Source organism: Thermobia domestica, chromosome 12 (assembly GCF_964235325.1).
Source record: "Thermobia domestica chromosome 12, izTheDome1.hap1.1, whole genome shotgun sequence".
Taxonomy (NCBI): Eukaryota; Metazoa; Arthropoda; class Insecta; order Zygentoma; family Lepismatidae; genus Thermobia; species Thermobia domestica.
This window is the reverse complement of record NC_137465.1, coordinates 136,742,225-136,766,067: the sequence shown is the minus strand read 5'-3', so window position 1 is coordinate 136,766,067 and position 23,843 is coordinate 136,742,225. Positions and strand designations below refer to the sequence as shown.

The following is a 23,843-nucleotide window of genomic DNA, read 5'->3' as shown; positions in this document are numbered from 1 at the left end:
TACTTGGTGAGATCCATAGACTCTATGTCATAGTTGTAAATGGGTTATCATATTCTTTTACTCTCTTTCACACCAGCTACCATTTTTTGTAATCTTTATGTATGAGTTGTGTTTCATTTATGAAGTTTCCTACCGTTATTGCTGAGTTCATCTCTGCTTCCAATACAGATATATGGTACAGGTATTGTATTCAAGCTTCGGCTTATGGTGAATACATTTAAAATTATTTATGGTAAACTTGTTCTGTTTTCCATAAATCTGTGGTTTTCCATTTGGAGGGAACCTTTGGTAATCCATGGTTTCTAATTCAAGAGTCTAAGGTAAATTTCATTGATATGAGTGTAATTTATTTGGCATATTTTGGAAACCACGGTGTTACATTTCTGTTGTTATACATTTACTAAAATGGTAGTTCCATGTAGCTTTCCGCACGTTTGCCTTCTGTTTCGTACCGTGACACAAGTTAATCATCTAATTATTATTAACAAGAATATTAATACTAATTGAATTAAACATTTTAAATTTAAATCAGAGAAAAAATCGTATGACCAAACTAACCCAGGAAAAGTATTGGATTTATTACTAACAAATAAAGATAACAGATTTATTCATTTTGACATTCTATTATTGATCAAGGTTGATCGCTTTGATTTCTCATTTATGTTTAAATGAAATACCATTTACAAAAGTGAATATACTTTCGCTTTACCATTAAATACGTATAATTTCTAGCAAGCAGATTTCTTAGATGTAAATTATGACATTTAGGGAATGAATGTAGTAATTATTGCTGCATTAGAGTCAGTAAATCCAATCCATACAATCCATAGTACTCTGTATTAGCAAATATGTACCTAAGAAGTCAGCTAATTACAGAAATGTGCAATGATCCATGGATGTTACGAGAATTAAAAATACTAAGAAATAAAAATAATAAGAAACTAAAATATATTGTCATTCATAAGAACAGCTCATACTTTTGGAATATTTTCTTGTTTTAAAAAAAGACGGTAAAAACGCCCCACCCCAAATGAATTATTAAGGAGCAGAATTGAGATTCTTGAAGTATTTAGGAATGTATTTTATGAAATTTTTAACTTAATTTTGTCAAGACGTATTGACACCTAATGTTGTTAGTAATAGTGCTCTAATTTGGGTTCCTATCATTAACGAATTAGACGTAATAAAAACCGTAAAACCAATAAAACCAACACCACTCCAGCTCCATGGAAAACATTCCATATTACCTAATAAAAGCTCGTGTGAATGAATTTGCAGATATTCTCGCAGATACATTCAATATTTAACTTCGTACTGAACGATTTCCCTCAATACGGAACCAGATGTATGTTGTGCCGGTACAGAAGTCAGACGAGAAAGAAAATTCTAGTATCTACAGGCCAATAACTCTGGTCAATAGATTTTCGAAAATATTCTAATTAATATACGTAAGTATTTCTATTTTGATGTAAGAAATATTTTTTAAGTGAGTCACAACATGGTTTCTACAAGGATAAGTCAATTGTAACCAATTTAATTCACTTTATCGATTTCCCGTGCTATATACTTAAGAGTAAACTACAAGTTGATGTGATTTTTTATAAAATATTTCAATAGCTTTCGACTCCGTAAATAACTAAAATCTTCCTACCTAGTTATCGAACTTTGGTTTGCCTCCAATATACATTCCCTGGTTCGAAATCTACTTATCAAATGAAACATACAAAGTTAAAAATCGGATCTATACATTCTATCGCAGGTGATATAGGAAATGGGATACCACAAGGGTTAACCTTAGTACCTCTTTCATTTTCATAATTTATAAATGATCTCCCAGATAAAACAATGAATTTAGACATATTTGTGTATGTTGATGACACGATATTGTTTAGAGTAGTTATAACGAATCCAATAACTACTTGCTACAACAAGACCTGAATACAATAAATATGTGGTTTAAAAATGATTTACTTCAAATCAATACTATAAAAATAAACTTTATGACATATACTAATAAAATACATTATGTTAGTAAATACAAAGACAATGGTGTGAAAATAGAGCAAATAGACATTATTAAGGATCTGAGAAAAACATTTTACAGATAGTTAAAATTTTGTCACCATATAAATCCTATTACACAAGGAGCTAGAAGGATTATAGATTTTATTTTTAAAAGATTGTCTGGTTTTGAGAGCGGTAGAACATATGTGTACTTGTTAGACTTAAATTAGAATTTGTGTCTGTAATACGGAACAGAATTTGCAGAACTTTAACAAACATAATTGAATCTGTACAAAGATGATTTATTACATTATTATGTTTTAGAATGAAAATGAACTAGTCTCCTAATACTTATAAACACTGGAATGCCTATGAGTACTGAACATAATACTATTAAGGTATCGAGGAACTTACAAAGAAAATAAAAGTTTTTGATAAGGTTTTTACAGAAAGGGTACTTGAAAATATATATTATAGTGAATATTTTTACATAACCAACTTGAATATTCCACACTGGAATACAAGTAGTAGATCAAGTTTAGTCCTACTACACTCGAAATGGCGAAATTTAAGAAAGTTAACTCATTCTTTTACGTGATTATACTGATTGTTTTAGGGCGTTCAGTAGCAACGTTCCAATAGATGTAATTTTGAAACAAATTCGTTTAGTTTGTTTGTTTGTTCATTTTAAAGCATATTGAATCTAAAATGTTAGAGATGTAACGACGCGACAAGACCTTTATTCTGCTTTAGTTGACCTTAATTTTCCATTATATGTTCTTGGTTTTTCCTTTTTTCTCATTTCCCTTTACAATGAATGATTGTTCATGTTTATATTACGATACCATGCAAAAGTTTATATTTTTGATCAAAGCTATTGGCAACACTATAACTATTATTATTATTATTATTATTATTATTATTATTATTATTATTATTATTATTATTATTATTATTATTATTATTATTATTATTATTATTATTATTATTATTATTATTATTATGTGAAAATATTGTGATTTGAATTGCCAAATATTTGGAGTATAATTTCCTTTAGAAGATATTTATATGATGAAAATATATTGGAAAAATGATGAGTAGAAGGAACGCAATTGAAGACTGATATAAAAGGGAAGTTTTCTTTAACACCGCAGTCGAAGTGAGCGGAGGCCCTTAGTGCTTACAATGTTCTCAATTTATTTGGTAAGCAACATCTTGTAATAGTAGAAGACTTGAATTAATAACAATGAAAGTGAAAAAAACAAGATAATGATTTTTTTTTTACTTCCAGGCTTAAACACTAGTTTGCATTTCATTAAATAATTTATGAAGGCTTTTGATTGATCTATCTTTATGGTATAGAAAGACAAAAGGACGTTGCACAACTGCAGACCACTCATGAAACTTCGATCGAGGACCATAGCCAACAATTTGATCCATGTATGTTATATTCGCGTCTAGAGAAAGGAAACTTCCTTTGCGTGGAACACGCAAAAGATATACATGTATTAAGAATATTACTGTTAGAATGACACTTACATATACACTTCACTTGTTGAATACCAATCAAGTCACAGTCTATAATAAATATGCAAATTAGAAGAAAAATGCATATGAATTTCTGGCAGAAAATCATTGCACCCTTGTTTTTGTCGCCAAGTGGTAAATTGAACAAATAGGCTAAAGTTTTTATTTTTAGATTTCTTACGTAATAATATCCACAAATCTCCACTGTTTAAGTTTCCCACAAATGTAATAAACATCAATGTAGATTTAGTGCATATTCCAAGTATAGAGGCGACCAATACATTTCTGACTGTTGTAGTGTTTCTCGGTGTGGAATCTTGTCACATGCCCGATCAGTAATTATTTAACTAGTAGCACAGATTGTTCCCTTGATTCGACCATCTAAATTCAACAGATGATTCGAACTTTCTGGTTTCTTGTAATTTATTGTTATTTATCAAAATATACAGAATGTACCTAAAGGTCGTTCACAACGGTTAAGAAGTAAATCTACTCAAAAACAAAAAAAAAATCTACTAAACATTTTCTCGGAATCGCATAGTTTCTAACTTAAAGGATGTTCAATGTGGGAAATGAACTTTGAAGGTGAATATCTCCAAAACTATTAGCTATTGATCTAAGGGGGGATGTTATCATCTCAGACTTGTAATATACTCTATCCACAAATAAATTATTCAAAACCTTTCACTGGTGGCGCATATTCCCAGGTATTCCGTTAGGAAATATGACTCTGATTCATGACGTAAAAAAGATACCTCACCAAGTGACAAAAATTAAGAGTCCCTTGCCATACTAACGCCAAGCGGAAGTTATGTCATGGGTTCGTGTTCGGATTATTTGTGCAGTGTTTTTATCTCATAATGGAAGGAGGATGGAAAGCAAAGATAGTGAATGTTTACATCTCTATGATTTAGCATAGTTCTAAATGGTTTGTTTTAAAATATGAATAAATATGAAAAACAAATCTCTTGTATCTATTGAGATAAAGAATACTGTTCGAAGAGAAATTTAAATACACACATTGCAATTTCCACAAAGTTGGATCATCGTTAAGCGTAATTAGAAAACAATCAACACTGTTGTGCACATTTCGTGAATGCAAGTGTATTGCAAACAAATACAAAATATTGCGTTGTCATACAGAGAAATCGCATAGGTTTAAAAGTGAAATGTTGCAGCTTCATTTTGCTTCGGAAACGGAGTTTCCCATTACAATTTAGTAAAGAATTTGAATAACGTTTGGAATTCATATGGTACTTGCTTCGTACTTAATATCCAATCATGATGTGGAGAAGGATCAAGTTCTGTAAATGGACCTGTAAATGCTTGCAATTACTTCCGGTCTTTGTGCTAAACAGCAGTCCAAAATTCGAAGGCGTAAAATTATTGTGAATTCTTCTGCTATTGTTATCCGTTAGATTAGGTTGAGTGACATTGCATTAACTGCACTCATTTCCACATTTTTGTGTTTATTCTTCAGCACCTAACCCTTACTTTCTAATTTTCTTTAGTTTCTTTAACAAAATTAAACTAAATCTACTTTTAAAAAAAATAATTCTTTCATTTTAACGTCAAATGATTATGCCCTTTAGGCTAATGATAAAGGCAAGTGAATGGAAGCATCAGTGGAATGATATGTAGGAGGAAACGGGAGTACTCAGAGAAAATTCAAGGACACGATGTTGTCCGTCACAAGTTTACTTGATGATAACGTCGTCTCTCATACGTGACGGGCTAAAATGGCCAAAGATGTCAAAGTCCTGAAATATAATTTCTAATTCTCTAATTCGATTACTCCAGAACCCCTTTGATAAATATAAAAATCACTCAATACTGCAGTTAAATGCTATAATAGAAGTAATGAGTTGTGAGTTGAATTAACTTTCTAGTTTGTACAGTGTTGGCCAAATTATTATGGTAAACTCAAAGTTACGAGATAACCTGAGAAATAACTTGAATTCTAGAGTATAATGTGAAGTTACATAAACATTTATTTGAAATGAAAATGAAATGAAATCTTTGAGTTTTACGTCCCACGATTATGCCGGTTAGGCTAAAGGAGACGGTGATGATGAGAGATAAGTGAAATGGTGGAATGGAGAAAACGGAAGAACCCCGAGAAAACCCACGAGCACGGTGTTTGTCCACCATAAAGTTCGCTTGGCGCGAACTGGGATCGAACCCGGGACCCCAAGCAGCAGAGGTGAACGCTCTACCACTGAGCCACCGCACCCCCAAAACATTTTTTTGAATATCTTAGAACAATAGTAAACTAAGATAGATACATACATTTGGTACAGTTAATACTTAATATGTCCACCCCGAGCCTTCATAACGGCCAATATTCACTGTGGCATGCTCAACGTATTTGTTTGTATTGTCTCCTTGGTTGTATCGTTATGTGTCCAAATTTCAACAATCCTGTACATTAATATCCTTTTATTGGTGCAGACTAAATCCTCGTTGACAGCATCCTTTAAAACTTTTCATACACCCTCGATTGGAATAAGATCTGGGGTATTGCCGGGCCAGGGAAGCACTTCTAGACCCATGTCCTGAAAACATCGTGATATTTTTGGCGGTGTGGCATGAGGCGTTATCTTGCATGAATACGCAGTTTCTTCTAATCGTGGGAGCAGGACATTTTCAACAACAGATAGGTACTGATCACTATCCATGGTGCCTTGAATCTCATAAAGCATGCCAGTCCTCTTACTGGAAATGACACTCCACACCACCACTTTGCTAGAATGCTTGACTTTCTGCACTGTGCATGCTTCCAAGAGTTTCTCTCCACGTTTTCTTTGTACAAACTGGGTTCTGTCGTCCATTAGTTCAAGAATTGTTTCGTCAGAGAAACGTAGTTGTGAACGATCAAAAACCATTATGTATTGATCATTTTAATACAGCGTCTGCTATCAAACAAACCTCAACAAATTTGACTATTATCCTCCCCCCCCCCTTCCCAGTCCTTTGAAGTCCAGTTTTTGAACTGTTTTGCTAATTGGAGGCGCTTTCTTTGTAGCACTGTCAACAGTTGCTTCTTTGGTGGTTTGTGGGCTGGCATACCATTTTCAGAAAGCCGCCTTCGGATTATTCTGCTATTTAGTTGTATTCTGGATGCTTCCGCTTCGAGTTCGAGGCTTTTGGAATACATTTTCATTTTCATCTGGTATACGCGGGTCAACACATTATCATCCTGTGAGTTAGTTATTCGTTTTCGTCCACACTTGCCCTTTCTGTGTGGGCTTCCGGAAGCCCCAGATTTCAGTGAGCGGCTCAATTTGGACATTACTTGTTGCGAAACAGACACTATTTTGGCAATTTTACTTTGTGTCATGGAGATATTCTCTAACAGAATCTTCATCTGGTCACGCCTTCTTGATGAAAGATCTGCTCTCTTGTCCATTTTAATGTCAAAACGTTTAGGCTCAATAATGAGGAGAAAATAATTCTTTACTTATGAGCGTTTACTTGCACACTACCTGTAATAAACAGCTACGTCAATGAGAAATACGGACAATAATCACAGCACCATCTACTTTGCACCATTTGTCTTTCTCGACACTTGCTCACTTGTTCATCTAGCCAGGAATACGCTAGACCTTGTCAATGCAGTGGTATTTGTGGCATTATTTTTCTACATGGAGACCCGTCTGCCAGGACACATTTGTGGCGGGACAGATGTTTCTGAACGAATTGTTCTTGAGGCAATTCGTTTGATGCAATGCTTAGAAACGATGACGAACTACACAAACAACACAAATACATTTTACCATAATAATTTGGCCAAGATTGTACAGTTTGTAATTAAAATCATACGTGCAGCTAAATACAAAAGCATCATTCTGTAAATATCATATTACAAATGATTCACCAGAAATAAATGTCTTTGCCAAATTATATTATTGTCTATCGCATAGAAAATATGTTTTGCAACATTCAAAATCCATTTCAACTTAATGAATCGAAGACATAAGCCAAAAATTCCATTTTACAAATTATATCTTAAAATTGCAAAAGATACTGCTTTTTATATATAAAAGTACTTGAATATTTTACTAATTACAGATATAGTAATTGGTAAGTCATTCAAAACAATAAATTTCTTAAAAAGGTTATTTTTAGGTATCTGATTTTGGAGCATATATAGTATTAGTGTTTTAACCATTCTCCAACTTGAACAGGTTATAATTTACAACTTTGTTAATAGTATTATTAATGTTCATAGTAATGCTTTCAACATCCATCCAGAAATTTTATTTTCTTTCTGTTTCTTTTCCGGTTTAGATTATATCACACAATTTCTCTGGAGGAGTAATACCAATATTATTTTGGATGATCCTCCTTTTGAAGTCTTCAATTGTTTGCTCAACTCCTTCAGTATGATTTTTGGCGCATGCTTCTAAGATAGACATAAAACTATGTTCTAAATGTAAAGATGCTACTTTCGTATGTCCTGAAATAGGAGGGATAGGAGACCACAAATCTAGCAGTAGTAGTAGTAGTTGTTGTTGTTGTTGTTCTTGTTCGTTTTAGCTTCTCCCTTAATTTCAACATTTTCTATTAATCACTCTGAATTTTATGTATCCCATTTTTTTGGATTTTAATTTCTATTCTATGACATTTATAGCAAAGATCACTCTAAGAATTACCGCTAATGAATGTTTTGGAATAATTTTACATTTTGTCAAAATTCAAGCTTCAAAATATAAATTTGGTTCGACTATGATCCCAATTATTGTTGAGTAGGTTTTTAATTCGACATCGAATTAAATTTGGGGTTCAGATCTAAAGTTACTTTCTCCAGATCCTTGATATTTAGGAAATAATCTTTTATTCGATCTATAGTTTAAAAGGAGAATATCCGTAGTTTATACTCCGTTCCTCATCTATTACACATTTTTTTTGTGTGTATGTGTTTTTTAAAGTACAGCAGTTAGTCACATAATACAGAACCGGGACATGGTCAGAAGCAAAATTTCTACTTTATCTGCTTCATGTATTGATTGCATTATTATTATTTTTTTCAATTGCAATATCTACTACATCTGCTGAGCATATTAAATGAATATTAAAAATCAAGATTTTGGATATCAGTAGAAGGACGTCATCACCCATTTCCCTGGTTCTACTGTTCTTATATTGATGTTTAAATATTTTTTTTGAGATAAATGCCTTTCAAAGTACATTTTTAGGTTTCAATTAACTATACTTTAGAAAAGGTGCATCAGACTTTTGAATATAGTATTATAACCATTTGAGGATAAGATAAGTAAACTTGATCACAAAATTAGGAAATTGAACTTCAATTATTTTTTTATATTATGCTTTCCGGTAGGAGTTCATATAGCTCAAATTCCACGTTAAGCTGCTGATGTATATTTCATATAACTTAGGCGCTAAAAGGGGTGTTTAAACTATGAACGAACTAACCAACTTTGTATAACCTCGAGCGAAAATGCATGTTAAATAAGTGACTATGTTAACGAAGCAAAAATACATAAGAATATAACCCTACAATTAGAAAAAAAACAACATATTGTTAGAAGGTAATGGCGTCACTTTACTACAAATGTTGATAATGACACTGTCTCTTATACCGTTGCTGCTTCTGTCTTTAAGAAAAAAAAATTGGTAAAAACGTACGATTTTTAGACGTTCACGTTAAATAGTCTCTATTATTTATAATAGCTTTGTTTCTTATTTAGAATCTGGAGCAATGACCTTTATTTTAAGGAAGAAAACCTGTACCTCCAGATGTCGACACGAATATTAAAATGAATGACATCAATTATTTGACAATGTTATAAATTCGTGTTCTCGTTCCAATGAACTTGGTTCTTCTGTATTAGAGTCAATCGACGTATATAAATAACAATCATAAATTTGTGCTCAGCCTAGTCATGCAAACTTATCGATACCACTTGTTGCCATCTAAAGCAGAAGTGTTCTTAGCTTTATTATGAAACTTATGATATAATACAGCATATGCAGTTTTAGTTTCCTGGTATGTTTCAATATATATGAAAATTCAATATATAAGAAAGTAAAAACAACTTCAATACGGAATGGAGGAAATAACGAATAAGAAGCTTTAATCATCTTCATCTCTTCAGAACAGCAATCTTTTGATTGGTTTCAGGGACGTTTCCAATGTTCTCTATCCTGAGCCAGATTTTTAATTTCCCTGTATTCTTTCTTCCCTATTCTTCTATTATTTGATCAATGTATTTCAATTGAGAACTTCCTTTAGGTATATTTTCTTCTGCCGTTCCCTCTCTATATATAATACGATGATTCGTCCATGTCTCATAATACGTCCACACAATCCTTATATTTTCTCTTTTCGAAATATTCTGTTTTTTTAAATCCCTATGAACATTCAAAGTACTTAATTGATGTAAACCTGATTCTAAACAAGTGTATAATTTCCCCTTTGCAATATTTAATTTTATAATTATTTGAGTCATTCATCATATTAATTCCAGACGGCCTAGGTTCTAATTCTAGTAAAAATGGGATTTACTTTTCGTTTTTTTTTTACTCGTTCCAATGTAGAGATGGGCTGAGTCAAATCAAAGGTAATCTTCTCGAGTCGAGTTCGATAAATGGCTCGCACGCTCAGCTCGTTTTAACTCGTTTTGAAGTCATAGCCTGATAGACTAGAAAGCGAAAGCCATGAGAAACGTAAACAGTAATGTAGAATACCTTTAGTGTTGCTCACGAGAGGGGACACTGGTCACATCTGGTCTCATCTTGAAAATGAGATGACAATAGGTTTTTTATAAAGAGGCAGCCTCAAATGTCATGAGCACCAATTTAAGTATATACTGTAGTGCTTACCATCAAGGCTGAGATCTGCACGCTCAAATTTTTGAGCCCAAGCAGAAGTCCAACCCTCGTAAGGATGTCAAACGACTCGGCTCCGTTCAACTGAGCAAACCGCTCAAGCTGGCTCGGTTGGAATGAGTCATCGGCTCGGTTCGGCTCAACTGAGCCTAGGGAGAGCTGTTCGCTCGGCTCACTTCTCGGTTCGCCTCGACAGTAAATGAGCTGTAAGCTGAGCCACTCGAGCCGTTGGCAACCTTAAACCCGGACAGAATAATTTGAACATGTTTGGCAGGCGTTCTATAACTTTACCCAAGCCCGAATACTTGGTCGTCCGGAACTCAAATTCAGTACCTCGTGAACGACGACCTTCCCTTCTAAACTTGACGACTACAGAGGTCGGTAGTCAACTATATTTTAGTATTCGGATACAAACCACCTGTCTTTCATGTTTATACATGGTGTTGTAATAATAATTTGTAGTAGTAATATCATTGATAATAATTATATTGTCTACGTAGGATAGTTAAAGAGAGTATTTGAAACTACACACAGGATTTGGCTCGACTCGGTTCGAAACTCGACCCGAATTCGAATCGAGTTGGAGGAAATTTTTCGAGTCGAGCTCAAAGATATCTGTTTCGAGTCGAGTCGAGTTTCAATGAAAACTTGCTCGAACTCGCTCGTGCCCATCTCTATTACAATGCGCCTTCTGGATTTACTCGGAGATTGTAAAATGAGCATCTCAGGAAATACTAGAGGACAAAAGCATCTGAAGCATAATGATGACTACATCACTTCCTATCACCACAGAAATGTTGAAAATGTAGAACACAGCCTGAACTCAGACTCAGTTTCATATTTCATTTCCCTACACAACCACCTTCAAATTTTGTTAACATTGTGTTATTAGAAAACAAATTGTTTAATTACAAAATGAATGCCGTTATACGGGGACTGGCTATTTTAAAAGGGTTAGAGGGTGTGGGCAAGAAATTTTACATTCTTCGTAAAAGGGTCAAATACATTTTAAAAATAATCAAAGTTAAATAATAATTTTCTATATGTTTCCTGATTAATATATTTATAGTTATTTACTGAAAGCATAATTAATCATATTATGCTTTAAATACAATTTTAGCTTTTCTTATTTGAAATGCTAAGTTATTTAAAATAAAGATTAACGTTTATAGGTTCTAATTGAATTCAGGAATACAATGGAAATGAAATCTTTAAATTTTACGTTCCACAAAAAGGATATGCTGAAGAGAAATGAATAAAATGGTGAAATGAAGAAAGTGGGATGAAACGGGAGAACCCCGAGCAAACCCGCGCACACGGTGTTTGTCCACCACAGAGTCCACTTGGCGAGAACGGGGATCAAATCAAGGACTCCACGCATCAGAGATGAACGCTCTATCACTGAGCCATCACGACTCTACAAAGGTATCTTCTTAGAAACATGAAGGAATTATCTTCGTGAAAAATATAAGAAGAATCCATCTAAATTCTTAGTATTTCTTTCGGGTCGTCCCCAACCTCTTTACACAATATGTAATTCATGAGTAGTACCATTGCGGAAACTTTTTGAATCTTTTCGCAATATATAGAATACTGGGAAGATAGTTCAGTTTCAACATTTCCGTATTGTAAGGAGATTTCATGTTTGACCTTTGCTACTGATAATTTTGATTTCTTTTTAACTTCAAGTTTCCTATCAAGTTATTATTGAATGCAGGGCCAGATATAGGGGAGCACACCGATGAACGTGCACCCCAACCCCTTCGTTGTAAATATACACTATTTTAAATAAGAAGCTAGCCGTGAAAATAGCAACACTTTTCGAAACTTCCTGCAGTCATGTTTAGGTTTGGAGCTTAAAATAAAGAGAAGTTTTGCAGAAGCAACAGTTTAAGTCGATTTTCTGAAGGTTGAAGGAAAATGATTCACCAAACAAAGCAATATAACATTTGTCAAGTAGGGAAGAAAACAGAAGCCAAGAAGTGAGAAGAACAATTTTTCTACATATCACTTGCGATCCTCCTTTAAATACTACCCCTCCTCACCCGTTGTATGCATCAGTGTTGTCAGATGTGAAGAGACGTAAATAATATTGTCACAAGTCACTTTGAAGAGTTTCAATGAGACTGGTTATTTTGGGAGTTATGGTGCACCCCCTCAAAAAATCCTGGATCCGACCCTGTTTGTATTTATCTTGCTGTTTTCTAAACTTCGAGATATTAATACATTTAATAGAACTCTCATGACTTCCCAATTATTAAAATCACGTAATTAGATAAATAATATAGGAGCTACTCACACTTTATTTCTTCGAAAGGCAGCTTTAAACTTTTGCAATCCAATAAAGTTTATCCACGGATCGTCAGGCACATTAACATAGGCCTCGCCTACAAATCTTACAATAATTCCTGCAAAAAAAGAACAAAATTAAGTTAAACGTGTGAAGTAGAATCTAGGTTATAATCATCCCAAGCAATATCCATATATTTCCAAGTATTCTTACTATCTTAAAATTAAAATGGTTACTACTTTCTAATAATTGAAATTCTTGCCCGGTACTACGGTATCGCATATTCGAACTCTGCGATTCACCGTTCTGCTATTACTAATAATCCCAATGTAAACCTGCTTCGCAGTTTGTAGGTTGAAATGTAATAGTCCATCATCCAGTAATATCTAAGGTAAGGTAAGGTAAGGAAAAGGAAAATATGAATGCGTTGACACCGGGGTCTTTTTGCACCCTTTAAAAGTCTAATGTAAGACAATAAAAAAGGGGGTAAAAATTAAAAGGCAAGTCACACATAAAAACCTGTAATAATTTAATTAAAAACAAAGGTAAAACATCCAAACACGAAATTAAATTAACATGCATGCAACATATTAAGAGCTCGTAAAAATCTACAAGCCTAGGAATAAAACGTGTGTTGTCACCAAGGAGTATCTGCAGATCTCCCTCGAGCCCATAGCGCTGTGGATCTCTAGTTACAATGGAGCATTCGATAAGTAGATGACGGACGGACAAAAGAGCACCACAAAATGCACATTCCGGAGCTGGAGTTCCATGTAAAAGATATCCATACGTTAAATGAGTGTGACCGATCCGTAGGCGAGCTAAAACAATCAGTGGGAGGGGCGTCGGAAGGTCAACACAATGAAGAGCGGCAGCTTTTGCCACAGTATCAGCCTCCTCAATGCCAGCAATGCCAACGTGGCTAGGAATCCAATAAAATTCCACATCTGAGCCAACAGCAAGTTTAGAATGACATTTCAACAGAACATGTTGGACTAGAGGATGTTTGGTGTAAACATTCTTAAGGCTGAGAAGAGGACTTTGAGAGTCACACAGGACCAGAACAGGGGCAATATGATGGTTAATTGCATAATCCAACGCTTGTAGGAGAGCCAGAAGCTCAGCACTAAAGATAGAGGTCAGCGATGGAAGTCGGTAACCATAATGAGCGTGGCCACAGACAAACGCACAGGCAAGAGTCTTTTCGTTTTTCGAGCCATCAGTGTAAAATTGAGAAAAGTCACCATACTGCTGCAACAGAGAGCGAAACTCCTGCAGGTATTGGTGATCAGTCGTGGTAGAGTTTTTAGAAGGCGGCAACTGAAAAGAGATATTAGAACAATTAATATGCCAGGGTGGAATGGGAAGAAAACCCAAGGGATACAATGCCTGCAAAGCAAGAACTAATTCATCGAGAAGTTTGAGTGCACGAATCCCAAACGGTCGTGTGGCCAGAGGACGCGCCGCATAGCATCGATAACGATCACCCGCTTCGAAAACAAAAGAAGAAGGATGATTAGGAAGGGCTTGAAGGCGTGCAAAATATCGGAGGATTAGACAATACCTACGATGCTGAAGTGATGGTTCATGGGATTCAACATATAAAGTACTATAGGACTGGTGCGGAAAGCTCCAATACACAAGCGAATGCCACGATGGTGAACTGTATCCAGCAGACGAAGAACAGATGGCCGAGCAGAAGAGTAAGCCAAGCAACCACAATCCATTTTAGAACGTAGGGTACGGTACAGGCGTAGAAGTACCGTACGAACCGCACCACAAGAACGGTGAGAGAAAACTATCAAAAGATTAAGTGCTCGAAGGCAACGATATTTCAAATCCTATACATGCGGAAGCCAAGTAAACTGACGATCGACTTCCAAGCCGAGAAAGCGAGCACTATGAACAAATGAAAAGTGTGTTCCGTTAAAATAAAGATCAGGATCGGATCACGCACGTACGTAAGGGACAGAAAAGAACACAATTTTCTTAACGGAAAAATGAAACCCGATCTGAGTGGTCCATCTGTACAAACGATTCCGAGTAAGCTGGAGTTGACGACTAGATGTACGGAGGTCATGTGAACGACAATAGATGGTAAGATCATCAACGTAAAGTAGACCTCTTACAGGAGTACTAATATGAGACAGGACACTATTTATAGCAACAGCAAACAAGGTCACACTCAGAACACTACCTTGAGGGACTCCATTTTCTTGGACAAAACGATCATAAAGGGATGAGTGATCCTGAAATTCTCAAATATCGATTGCCTAAAAACTGTTCTAGAAACAAAGCCATAGAGCCACGAAGTAACCAGGAGTGAAGCTGTTGCAAGATTATAAAGCAACAGGTGGTATCGTACGCTTTTTCGAGGTCAAAAAGCTAGCGACTAAATGTTCCCTATGACGAAAAGCATTCAGAACAACAGTTTCAAAATGCACAAGGAGATCAGTGGTCGAGCAAAAGTGACGGAATCCACATTGAATAGTGGAGAGAAAGGAATTCCGTTCTAGGAATCAGACCAACCAGAGATTGACCAGCTTTTCAAAAACTTTGCAGACACAGCTAGTAAGGGCAATAGGCCGATAGAAGGAACTACAAGTGGAGATTTTACCGCGTTTTAAAATAGGAATGATATAAGCCTCTCGCCAAACTACTGGAAAGTGGCTGCAAGCCAGATATCATTAAATAAGTTCAATAAGGAGGCTTTACCATGAAGGGGCAGATGGCGTAACATAGTATAACGGATGCAATCAGGACCTGAAGCAGTATCCTTGGTGGTGGAGAGAACATAGTCTAGTTCGTTAGCAGTAAAAGGGGAATTATAAGATTCCATATGCCGTGAGGTGAACGATAAACGTATAAGTTCAGCTTGCTGCTTGTACTTATGAAAATCTGCAGAATAGTGGGTAGAGCTAGAAATGGAGGAGAAGAAACTACCCAGTTCGTTGGCTATCTGCTTCCGATCTGTAACCAATTCGTCATCTATGACGAGGGCAGGGACACAATGCGGGCCATCAGAGCCCTGTAGACGGCGCATTTTGGACCAGACACCACTCATTGAACTAGAGGTTGTAAAAGTGGATGCATAGTCATGCCAACGGTGACGTTTTGCTTGTTTAATCAAATAGCGGGAGCGAGCACGAAACTGATGAAAATGCGCCAAGTTATCGTCCGTTGGAAGACGGTTAAAGCGGCGAAGTGCACGACGCCTAGCAAAAATAGCATGACGGATTTCAGGCGACCACCAAGGAAGTTTCCGAGAACTTTGACCTCGAGAACAAGGAATAGAAGAGTCAGTAGCTGCTAGAAATTTTTGCTGAAATAATGCAGTGCGCTTGTCAATAGACAAATTAGGAACATCAGCAAAAGTAAAGAGTTGTGAGAATTGATCACAGTTGGCTCGACGTAAATTATAAGTAGTCTATTCAGAATAGACACTCCACGTAACAGGAACACCCAGCTGAGGGCTGATAATGGAAATATCCAAATGCGAAAAGGTGCCCGTAGCTGTAGTGAAATGCGTGGGACTATCATCGTTAAGCAGACTATCAGATTTCTAAAGCTCAAGATCAAATCAATCACCACAAATGATATTAGACTATGAGCTGTGACTAAAGTTCAAAGTATTGTTTCAAATTTCGCGCCTTATGTTAAAGTTCTATTTATCACAATTCCCAAATTTAAAGAATACTTCTCTCGATATACCTAAGTCTTAGAATTAATCATATAATTATATGTTCAATAAGGTCAATAATGTCGTCAATTGCTTACCTGAGTAGAACCAACTATTTTCTGCAAGTGTGTACTCAAACTTAAGAAGTACCACAACAAAGGAAATGAATCCCTGTACACTACCTCATCAAGGTCAATCACGTGGTACATCGTATTGCTTACGTTTATATTTGGCCATAGGCTGGAATAATCAAAACCAATGACGCAATTTCATTTGACAATTCTCAAATTATCCTACAAAGTTTAAATGTACCAATGTCCTGGACTCCTAATCTCATCATAGGTCAATAACTGATCACGTGATCATACTAATATTTGACAATGATTTACCCAATGAATGAGATACTATCCAATTTTAAGAACAATTACCAATTATTGATATGGCAATAAGAAATGTACCCCTCCCAAAATTTAAGATTGGTGCACAAATACACCTATGTCCTATGAAAAAGTAATAAATCCTGTACTTTTTCAATAATAAAGCCGTATCAAAAAAATAGGTCAATAACCTTTAAATTTTGATAATTTGGCCATAAGAGGAACACCAACATCTACAATGGGTCCTAGAAAACGTTTACCGAATTTTGTTATTTGATAATTCCCAAATTTAAAAGGGAACATAAACATATGAAGGTAATAAACATCTGTACATACCTATATAACGTGTTAAATCCTTATCAAACGGGGTCAATAACCTCCGAAACTTGAATTTTGGTAGTTCTTTACCCATAAAAGGGAACGAGGTGGACCATCCAAATTTATAATGATACATATTGAAGTCCTGTACTATGATACCAAATGCTTATATTAAACAATTTCTAAAACCGAGTTAATGAGCCAAGATACCCCTTCCCAAATTTTTAAAGGGAGCATCAATGTACCCATGTCTTATGATAGGAAATGAACCCATATACATAACCATATAACCATATAAGGTAATAGAACCTCATCCAAGGGGAGAAATTGGGCCAAAAACCAAACACGTGGTACAACATATTGCTAATGTTTATATTTTAGCAATTTTTACCCATGAAAGGGAACAAGGTAGACCACCCAAATTTATCATGATACATGTTGATGTCATGTACTATGATACCGAATGCTTAAATTGGAAAATTTTCAAAATTTAAGGGGGTTGGCCATGGTACCCCTCCCAAAAATTTAAAGGAGTGCATCAATGTAGCTATGTTTTATGATAGGGAATAGACCACTACACATAATCATATAACCATATAAGGTAATAGGTCTTCATCCAAGGGGATAAATTGGGCCAAAATCAAACACGTGGTTGTACTAAAATTTGGCAATTTTGTACCCATGAAAGCAAACGAAGTGGACCACCCAAATTTATAGTGGTCTATATTAGGGTTCTATACTATAATACCAAATATTTAAATTTGACAATTTCCAAAATTAAAGGGGTGGGCCAAAGTACCCCTCCGAAAAATTTAAAGGGGTGCATCAATGTAGCTATGTTTTATGATAGGGAGTAAACCACTACACATAATCATATAACCATATAAGGTAATAGGTCTTCATCCAAGGGGATAAAATGAGCCAAAATACCAAACACGTGGTTGTAGTAAAATTTCGTAATTTTATGCCCCTAAAAGGGAACGAGGTGGACCACCCAAATTTATAGTAACATATATTAAGGTCCTATACTATTATACCAAATGTTTAAATTGGGCAATTTCTAAAATTTAAGGGGTGGGCCAAGGTACCGCTCCCAAATTTTTAAAGGGGTGCACAAATGTACCTATGTCTTATGATAGGGAATAGACCCCTATACATAACCATATAACCATATAAGGTAATAGGACCTCATCCAAGAGCATAAATTGGGCCAAAACACCAAACACGTGGTACAACGTATTGCTTACGTTTATATTTTGGCAATTTTGTACCCCTAGAAGGGAACGAGGTGGACCATCCAAATTTATCATAATACATATTAGGGTCCAGTACTATAATACCAAATGTTTAAATTGGGCAATTTCCAAAATTTAAGGGGTGGGCCAAGCTACCCCACCCAAAAAATTTAAAGGGGGTGCATTAATGTACCAATGTGTTATGATAATAGGTAATGAACCCCTGTATACGCCCATATAACCATATAGGATAATAACACCTCATCAAAGGGGATAAATTAGGTCAAAAACCTCCGAAATTTGAATTTTTGGCAATTTTTTACCCATGAAAGGGAACGACATAGACCCCCAATACTGATAGAGGTACATACTATGGTCCTAGGCTACCATACCAAATTTTTAGATTTGGCAATTTCCAAAATTTAAGGGGGTGGTCCTAGATACCCCTGCCAAAATTTAGAGGGGTGGTCCTAAGTACCTCTAGGTCATTGACCCCGGGCCAAGGTAATTGACCTTTGACCTATGACGTCACAAATGTCGAGGTCAAAGTCCAAAGTGAGATAGGGTGACGCAAATACTACTGATATGTACAGTTCACTCCTAGGACGCTACACAACAAAGAACAAGGTAGAGACGCGCCAAATCACTAAGGTGCCGTCTAGTTCCCAATCACAACGCAGAAAATTCAGAAAATTCTACCCAGGTACTGACCTATAAATTACATCGCAATAAGAATGCATATTTTATACTTACTCAAATGAGATGCCCATACACAAAATTTACGGAGAAAAATAACATATAAATAAAAAATTATTTCCCGAAGATCTATAGTTCTTAATTATTCTGAAACTTCTGAATTAATTTTATTTGGATAAAAACAAAACGGATTTAGTATGTAAACTGAAAATTATACAGTAAAACATGATAACACACAACATTATTACACAGTATGATTAAAAGTTATTCGGACAGGTATAAAAGATACCACCTCAACTGTAACTGAAAACAGAACTTGACCATAAGGAACACACATGAACAGAAAAAACAGATTTTTCTTACGGAAAATTACACCGTACATATCGTTCACTTATTTCTTTAATATTACATTACATGTATGTTTCCTACATTACCTACTACCAAATAACATGCCTATACAATGCTCCCTCACCCTGAAGTGTTACTTTTTTAGCTATAAGTTTTGGAAAATTGGGGATACAAAATTAATCCCAATTTTCACATAAAACAGAGGTGAGATAATGAAACATTGCACAACAGATTCCTTACGGAAGAACGCATCATACATGGCAGGGACGTGCGCAGAAATTTATTTAGGCAGCTTCAGACCTTTCGGGGGGTCCAAATTCAATATGAGGATAAGTTATAGTAAAATTTATAAAATAATCCCTAACATTAGTCTAAATTTAGAGAAACTTTGGAATTTTAAAGGGAGAGAAGTCTGAATCCCAAAACCCATCTACTGCGTACGTCCCTAGTAGCCAATGTTCGTTTTTGTTGCATGATGTCTTCACTACTCTCTCCCTCTCCCCCCCCCTCTCTCTCTCTCTCTCTCTCTATATATATATATATATATATATATATATATATATATATATATATATATGCACTTGACTGTGCTAATTGGCACTAAATAAGTTTTCTATCTATCCCGTTCAGGGCAGGCAAAACTGGTGGATCTGTGAGTGCGTCGATAGGAAGCAAGCTTGAAGGGACGGTGAGTTTGCATATAAAGTAAGAACTGAGCTCAATACGCACTAATATGTGGTAAGTGGTCACTACAAGTTACTTTTGCTTCACAATTACAAAATAGATACCCATATATTTTTAGGTTTTCCCACACTCACAAATGACTCATTTTCTTAATAAACTTCTAGTTTAATTATTGCCTTCCTTTCTAAACTAACAGGATTTACCTGTAATCGTTACTAAAAAATCTTCGTATTTTTAATGAGTATCAGATACTACCGTTACATCACTGGCTAATACGAATCACTGAAATTGGTTGTTTCTGCACGAAGATGGAATATGATGTACAGGGAATAGTTTTCTTCTAATGTGTGGTTCATTCAATGTGTATATAATTTAGTAATCAACTTACATATAACGCAGTAATCCATGCAAAATATTAACATTTTGGTATGATATAGTTACGAAAATATACTTATACCATGCAATTGTTGGATTATTAAATTATTCACTAGGTTGAGTGCAAATAATTCAAAAGCAAATTATGTGAGATAAATCGATTCATACCCCCTTTATTATTAGTCATTTAGTCTAAACTAAGTTAGTGGACAACCAGCTTTGACAACCAGGAACTATTTCCACATTGGTATATGTCTGGCGAATGTCTTAAACGAATGCCATCTTAAAACTACGAGAAATATAAAACTTTGTTTCCTGCAATCCTATGTACGAATCACTGAAAGGGCTCGAGAGAAACAGATTACGTTCAAGGATTTTTTAATGTCGCTGTACAGTACATTTTAAGTTTTTTTTACATGCTATACTGTAATCTGGTGTACATTAAGATAGTACGGCAAACTTAAGCATGTGATCTATTGAGTTGGAATTAGTATATTTTTATTAATTGTTTTATGATTAAGCTAATATTACCTACTTTTAGAACAATAATCTTAAAACAAACTAGTGAAAATTAGATAGTAGTAGGTTGATAACTTCTGAATAAGGAGACCGTGATGTATATACTCTGTTGTACAGAGCACTCCCAATCTCATAAAATATAGAGAAAATACTATTTAAAAGTAAAGCTGATATCGTTCAGTGCAAGAACCCAGCTGATTATGTAGATATATATTGAATATTTTGTTAAGGAACAACTCAAATGTCGTTCATAAATATGTAATAATAATGAAGTTTAACATGCAAATTAAATCAGACAATAACGCCTGGTTCTATAGGCTGAGTGATACAATAATATTTAGTGATTGCTGGCTCTATCTTCTATAAAATATAATTAAAAGTGTCTGGTGAGAATTCTCGTGTAGTTCTGAAATTTATCAGGGTAATTCCTCGACTATTGAAATAGATGGTGATATTCACCAAGGAACTAACGTTTCTCACTAATTGATTTAGTTATGTACGCGTATATACTCTTTCCTCGTTCGTTTTCTGCTAATAAAAAAACATTTAATAGCAGTAGATCACTCTATGAAATCATCATGGCGTAAAGTGGGTCACGGTGGCTCACTGGTAGTGCGCTTACCTCTGGTGTGTGGGATGTTTCCTCATAGATATTTCCTTAATGCTACTTTATGGATTATCAATTCAAATAATCTGAAAGCTTATGATGAAATAACTACGTAAGTACGGTACCATTTTAATTCTTCCTCTTGTTCTGCGATTTATTTCGCATTTGTAATTTGGTTTTATTTGTAATTTGGTTTACAGAATTTCGAAATTAAAATTCCTGCATGCTAGCCATGACTCGCACTCACTAACTTGCTATATGCCTCCTCAAGTTATGCGTCAAGATGGAATAATAAGTACAAAGAAATCACCTCACAGGACATAAAAGACTCTGTGTTAATTGCCAAAAAGAAGTGGAATGAAAACCGTGGACCTGTATTGTGTTTCTTTTATACTAAGATATCGCACTCCATATCATCAAGAAAGTTAAGGAATGTTTAGCACTTATCTTCAGAAAGCTCTTATGATCATTTCGATCACAGCAATATTTAAAAAAAATGATTTTGTATTTTCATTCGAAAAAGTACAACACATCCCTCTTAAAGTTGACAACAAAGTAGATAATACCAGTATCTCTCTTGATATTGGTGATTTAACTATAGTAAAAATTAATGGGAAAAAGAAGGACATTAGCAGTGTGTGTGTGTGTGTGTGTGTGTGTGATGTTCCTGGTGGGCGGAATATTTTACCCAAAAAAAATCCCAAACAATGACATTTACATAAAGAAATTGGGAAACCTACTTTCCGTAACACTTATTATAATTTTGCATAGCATAGCTCGAAAGTCACACTATTGATATACGACATTCAACAAATATTCAACTTCCTGATAAATATGCAGGAAAACTCATCTTATACTTTCTTTATTTTTACCAGCCAATAACATAAATGACGTTCCGTCCATTCTTTGAGGTCATACCATAAATCATGCAACGCGATACTATCATAAACTATAATGGACTTTCTACGATTACCAGAATTAAGCTCTTATACAAATTAACGGCATTGACTCCACAGACATGCACATCAATTTATCGATTTTTAACATCGTCCTACATAGTCTTCAGACGGTGAATTAATTGGCACCTGTTATTAACACACGATATTATATATATATATATATATATATCAACCCTGCTCGCATATTTTTCATTCGCGGCAAAACGCCGCGTAATATGAAAGGGTGCACTTTTCACGCGGCAAACTGCCGCAAGCGGCGACGGCAAATCGCGGCCTCAATGTGAAAGAAGCGTAACTGCTATAACTCAAGTTACAGTAGCAGTAGAGAAATATTTTTCAGGACCGAGCTTGCAGACTTGTCACCCATATCACGGGAGTTCATGTTTGTAAAGATAACACTTTGGATTTTAAACTGAAGACTACAACCTTTTAACTCAAAGTAAACAACAATAAGGAAATTGTAGAGGGAGAGGGTAGAGGAGGAAGAAAGGAGCTATGATGCGTATACTCTGTCTGATGGTAATGTCGTCGACATATATGTATGTTCTTCGATCCCATAAAACATTTTAGACAGCATTGGCGAGAAAACAAAATAAGCCTTTTGTATTGTAGTCTTGAAGGCCAAATGGACGACGTCTTGATCCCCACTAACTTGACAAACTCCTTCTCAAAACACATGTTCTGCAATGCATGTACGACTGAATAATAACAAATGTATCAGTAATAAATGTTAAATTAGCGTTTTAACAAATACACACGTATTTTATATACACATCATTAATCCCGAAAGGGATAATAAGCTATGTTCTCTTTGTTGCTACTAAATTCGTTACGGAAATCCCGATAATTCTTACGATGTGATCCCTACATTTTTTTTGTGTAGTCCTATGCCCAATGTATATGTAAATTACATGAAAATTTGCTGTGATCATAATACTTCAAAGTATGGAGATTTTCGACAGAAAGACATTTTCTAGGATCAATATTAACAGTGCAAAACCATATCCACAAAGAAATTAAATACCGAATGAAAGCAGGGAATTCGTGTCATTCTTCAGTTCAAAATCTTTTGTCTTCCCGGACTCTGTCGAGGAATTTGTAGTTTAAAATATATAAAATGATAACACAGTTCAACAAATAGGAACTTTGTGTCTTGCCGGTGATAAGAGAAAGTGTTTTTACTAATTCACATACCCTAATTTCGAAAATGAAATCAGAAATGTTCCATCAGGTACCAATTTTCCTGGACAAGATATGTCACATATACCACTTAACCTGTATTGCATACAGCTAGCGTTACATTGTAATTCATAAAACAAACAAAGTAGCAACGTGTCCGATACTTGAAAAGACTCGATCGCAGTACAGGAAGA

The 23,843-nt window shown here is 35.1% G+C and overlaps 1 protein-coding gene across 1 annotated transcript in view; it reads right to left on the bottom strand.

Moving 5' to 3' along the window:
• LOC145666674 (uncharacterized) overlaps positions 1 to 23,843 on the bottom strand; it is a 282,579-nt gene that overhangs the window by 116,132 nt on the left and 142,604 nt on the right. The window contains exon 3 of the mRNA XM_081734149.1: positions 12,683 to 12,791. Within this exon, the coding sequence (XP_081590275.1) occupies positions 12,683 to 12,791 (109 nt within the window). The remainder of the gene's footprint in view (positions 1 to 12,682; positions 12,792 to 23,843) is intronic.